General features: G+C 42.9%; 1 protein-coding gene across 1 annotated transcript in view; it reads left to right on the top strand.

The window, feature by feature from the left end:
* The window catches only part of LOC104286774 (purpurin-like), a gene marked incomplete at its 3' end in the record, with an annotated part of 12,350 nt that extends 9,259 nt beyond the window's left edge, over positions 1-3,091 (top strand). Inside the window, exons 3-5 of the mRNA XM_009885409.1 lie at positions 400-536; positions 1,348-1,460; positions 2,879-3,091. Coding sequence (XP_009883711.1) covers positions 400-536; positions 1,348-1,460; positions 2,879-3,091 — 463 coding nt within the window. The remainder of the gene's footprint in view (positions 1-399; positions 537-1,347; positions 1,461-2,878) is intronic.
* Positions 3,092-5,141: the final 2,050 nt, after the last annotated feature.

The following is a 5,141-nucleotide window of genomic DNA, read 5'->3' as shown; positions in this document are numbered from 1 at the left end:
AAGAGCGTGAGGAGGAAGGAATGGCAGAGGCAACGTGATGAACTGACTATTCCCCATCCCCCTGTGCCGCTCAGGGGGAAGAGGTAGAGAAAATCGGGAGTGAAGTTGAGCCTGGGAAAAAGGGAGGGGTGGGGGAAAGTGTTTTAAGATTTAATTTTATTTCTCATTATCCTACTCTGATTTGATTTGCAATAAATTAAATTAATTTCCACCAGTCTAATCTGTTTTGCCTGTGATAGTAATTAGTGAGTGATTTCTCCTGTCATTATCTCGACCCAAGAGCCTTTTGTCATATTTTTTCTCCCCTCTCCAGTTGAGGAGGGGGAGTGATAGAGCGGCTTGGTGGGCACCTGACATCCAGTCAAGGGCACCTACCACAACAATAATCTTTCATTTCAGTATGCAGGGAAATGGTATGCCCTAGCCAAGAAGGATCCAGAAGGTCTTTTCCTTCAGGACAATATTTCTGCTGAATACAGTGTTGAGGAAGATGGCACAATGACAGCATCTTCTAAAGGCCGAGTGAAGCTTTTTGGGTAAGTGTGTGCCTAACTTCTAACTCTAGCTTATGACATGATATCCTAAAGAGATGATGTGAATGTTGATTTTTCCTGAGTGCACAACATGACTGAGTTGCTGTTATCAAGAAGACAAGCTCAATAAAATAAATACCTTAGAGGCCAAAGGTGATTGAGTCCTGGGTTAGTTCTCAGTCTAGTTCTGGTCTAGGCCCATGATAAAACTGTTGTATAATTGCCAATTCAATGATAAAGTAAAATATTTAATGATAGACTGGTAAAGCAAATAAACTGGAATAAAAAGAGGGGAGCCAGTGTAGCCTGTAGAAGGTGAATAGCTCAGCAGGTTTGAAGGAAGGAAATGAGTATAAATGAATGTTACATTAGTGGATCTTCCAATGTTATATTGTTTAGACTTCTTTGGAAAATACTCAGTTAACTCTTGGATACTTTTGTGACACCTGAACAGACAGATGGAAGTTCCTTGGTGATGGCTACTATAAGGCATTACAGCATGTGAAGAGATTAAGTGGTCTTCTAGGTATAGGTAGAGAAGAAAAACAGACACTTTCTACAGGCTAATACTAACTCTGCTGCTATTCAGTGTTAACTAACCAAAATATTTAACTGGGTGAATAATGGAGTAAAGCAGGCTGCCCTGAACCTTAGGTTTAATAGCAAAGCACTCTAGGATATTTTGAGACAAGGCAAAATGAAGCTGAACAGATATAGCATACAATGTATGTGGGAAGAATACTCAAATGATACTTGTGTATTTCTGAATGGCCTCTTCAGAAATCATGCAGGATTTCAACAAATGTCATTACAGGTTCTGGGTGATTTGTGCTGATATGGCTGCTCAGTACACAGTACCTGACCCAACCACTCCAGCAAAAATGTATATGACATACCAGGGTCTGGCTAGCTACCTGTCCAGTGGTGGTGAGTGAATTTCTTTATCCCCCTGGGGTCAGTGTATAGTTTATGGTTGCCCAAACTTGTGTATTTCAGTATATGAGCAGTCAAAACAGCTGAGCTCAAATTGTTGCAAATGGAGACAAAGAATTCCTGGAGAGGGAAGCTTTTTCCAAGGTTTTTATCTCCACAGAAGGGATAGAATTCAGAAATTCCACAGAAAGCTTTTTATCTCCTCAGAAGGGGTAGGATCCAGAAATTCCCCAGGGATCCTACCTATCCACCAGTTTAGTTAACAAGGAAGACACAGCTTAGAGATACCTGACATTGCAAATAGGCTTTGTACAGCTGAGCGCTGTGCTGAACCTAGGGAAGCAATTCTTCCTGGAATCCCTGAATTCTTCATAACTGGTGGGACATGACATGAATCCAAATCTTCATCCCATCAACAAGGCACTGATCATGTCAGGCAGGCATGGTAGAAGTTTGCAACACTACCTTAGGTCCCTCTCACAGAAATTCCTTGTGCCATACCTCATTTATGCAGCCTTCATACCCTGCAATTCCTTTCTGAATACCACACAGCTGTTGGGTTGCCAGAAAGACTAATTCTGGAAGTTGGGCAGTTGGGATTCAACTTGTTAGTGCATGACAAAATACATTCCTTCCGTACTGGCAGATAAACTATATTAAAATGTACTCAGCTGAAGAACAAGGCTGGAAAACAGAAGCCATTTTTTACTGAGACTATTCATATAAGAAATATGATCTACTTGCCCTTTGTCTCAATATACCCACCTAGACAGGAAATATAAAGAGATTTTTCATCTAAAACCCAAAGAGATGTGGTCCAGCTAACACCTTTAGTCACAGAAACCAAATGTGAAAATGCACTAAGTTCAAATCTTGGCTGAACAAGAGTCTATCTTGTAGAGATACCCAGCCTTTGTGTTAAGAATTTCATGGCTATTTCTATTTTCTCAGTGAAACTGAGCCTGTTCTTAAGATCACACTTTCCCATCATCCACCTTGTAGCCCTCAGGCCTGTGCTTCAATACAAGCTCTGGAGCTCTCTGATAGAGTTAGTATGGATATGTTTGATGCTTTGGTGTGGGCTGTACTCTTGTCTGTGTGGTAGAGACCAGACAGCAACGGGGCCAAGCTCAGCCCATAAAGAGTCACCCATCACTGGCACTTTCTCAGTACAGTTGCCATGTGCTATAACAACACAATGGGAAACATGGTGGATTCGGGACACACCGTGTTTGCCCCATTCTTCACCTCACAGTGTAGACATAAGCTAAACAATTAGAGGTGACCTTCTGTCCTTTGGGAAGATGTCCCTGCCATGTATGATAGTAAAGTCTCCATCTGCTAGACTAGCACGTGCATGCCTTTGCTCTGTGTTTTCCACCATGACAAACACATCTGATTTGATGTTTCAGGGGACAATTACTGGGTGATTGACACTGACTATGACAACTATGCTATTACCTATGCCTGCCGTAGTCTGAAAGAGGACGGCTCCTGTGATGATGGCTACTCCCTGATCTTCTCACGCAACCCTCATGGCCTTCCCCCAGCCATTCAACGCATTTTGCGTCAGAAGCAGGAGGAAATCTGTATGTCTGGCCAGTTCCAGCCTGTGCTGCAGTCAGGTACTTTCAGTTACTTAAATGCATTGGAGTGACTGCATTGGCAGCTTGTAGTACTAGGCAATTGCACTTGCTGTAAATGCAATAGAACCATTGCAAACTAATTTTTACTCTTTTAGAAACATTTTTTGCGGTGTCATATTTAATAAGAATGTGGCTTCAAAGCAAAGTCTGTGGAAAGGAAAGCAAGACAGATTTAGGGTGGTTCTGCAACCTTTATTTTTCCCTTATAGCAATCCTGTGCTCTGAGGCTAGCATGCTATGAAAGGAAAAGTGTCTTTGTTATCCCAAAAGAATCACAGAATAATTTAGGTGGGAAGGGACCTCTGGAAGTCTTTGGTCTAGCCCTCTGCTCAAAGTAAGGCTAACTTAAAGCAGTTTGCTCAGGGCCTTGTTTTGTCAAGGTTTGAATATCTCCAAGGATAGAGATCCCAAAACCTCTCTGGGCCCCTGTTTCAGTGTCTGACAACCCTCATGGGGAAAAATGGTTTTCCTTATAATGAGTCAGAATTTCCCATGTTGCAACTTGTGTCCATTGGCTCTTGTCTGTGCAAATGTGAGAAGTCTAGCGTCATCTTCTCTACATCCTCCTATTAGGTAGTTGTAGACAGCAATAAGACCAGCCCTCCAATCCTCCATCCTTAGCCTTCTCTTCTTAAGGTTGAACAAGCCCAGTTCTGTCAGGCTCTCCTGATGTGTTGTAATAGATACATACAAGACCCTGGACATAATAAGATGTTTATGAACTTGGAAATGCTTGGCATGGCCACTTGGATAACATTGCATTACCTTCACTCTGAGCACTGTTCCCTACAGGAGAAGTCAGTTTCAATAAGAAACACATTCATCCTTCCTAGCTGTCAGCATGATTTGATCCCTAGACTTTCTGTGTAACAGAGACAACAGACTGAGGGGCTTTGAGCAGCAGTGTCTGCTCAAAGCAGTGTCTGATAGTGGGAGTGAGCTGTTGCTCCGCAGAAATACAAGTAGATCAACAGGCCTTCCAGTACCTAAAGGGGGCCTACAGGAGAGCTGGGAAAGGACTTTTTACAAGAGCATGTAGTTATAGGATGAGGGGAAATGGCTTCAAACTGGAAGAAGGTAGATTTAGATTAGATATTGGGAAGAAATCTTTCACTCTGAGGGTGGTGAGACACTGGAACAGGTTGCCCAGAGAAGTTGTGGAAGCTCCATCCCTGGAGGTGTTTAAGGCCAGGTTGGATGGGGCTTTGAGCAACCTGGTCTAGTGGGAGGTGTCCCTGTCTATGGCAGGGGGGTTGGAACTCAATGATCTTCAAGGTCCCTTCCAACCTAAACCATTCTATGATTCTATGAACAGATCATTTTGCCGGGTCTCACAGCTGTTTTGAGAGTATCTTTGACTGGAGTTATGGAAGCTCATCTTCCATCTCATCTGCTGTCCCTGAGATTATAAGTTTCTAGTGTTATCCTGGAGGCAGGAACTCCACTTTTTTGGTAGCATGATCGCAGCTTGGCTCCCACTCCCTCTACATGCACACCAACTTTACTGGAGATGGGCCCTTAACTCAACCAGGTTTGAGGACCTAGACTGGGGGAACTGCCTCATTAGCACATACATTAGGACTTGTTGGACAGGAAGTAGCTGCTAAAAATCTCTGAATGGCATGTCATTGTGTGAGCCAGTTCTCAGCTACAAAGCACATATGGGCATCCTGTAAGGTCACAGAGCTGGTAGAGGGATCCCTGTCCCTTGCACTCTATATTGCTTCCTGTAGCAGAGAAAGGGTAACCAGTTTGTGGGCTGAGTGCCTAGGTTTTAGAGTAAGCTAAAAACTCATGATGCTTTGTGATTGGTGAAGGCAAACAGAACTCGAAACTATCTAACGGGCATGGAACAATACAAACAGTCCCCTTGATTTAATCTTGTACTGTGGTTTTGGAGTACCCTAGGATGGTTGTAGCTACAGATTCACTGAGGACTAAAAATGTTGTTAAAGCACTGGGAAGGCTTTGCAAATTTATTTGCATGGACTAAAGTTTACTTTCTCTTTCTTTACAGGGGCATGCTAAA

The sequence above is a fragment of the Charadrius vociferus genome, unplaced genomic scaffold (assembly GCF_000708025.1).
Source record: "Charadrius vociferus isolate BGI_N301 unplaced genomic scaffold, ASM70802v2 scaffold175, whole genome shotgun sequence".
NCBI lineage: Eukaryota > Metazoa > Chordata > Aves > Charadriiformes > Charadriidae > Charadrius > Charadrius vociferus.
The sequence above is the reverse complement of the archived record's forward strand: the minus strand, read 5'-3'. Positions and strand labels throughout refer to the sequence as shown.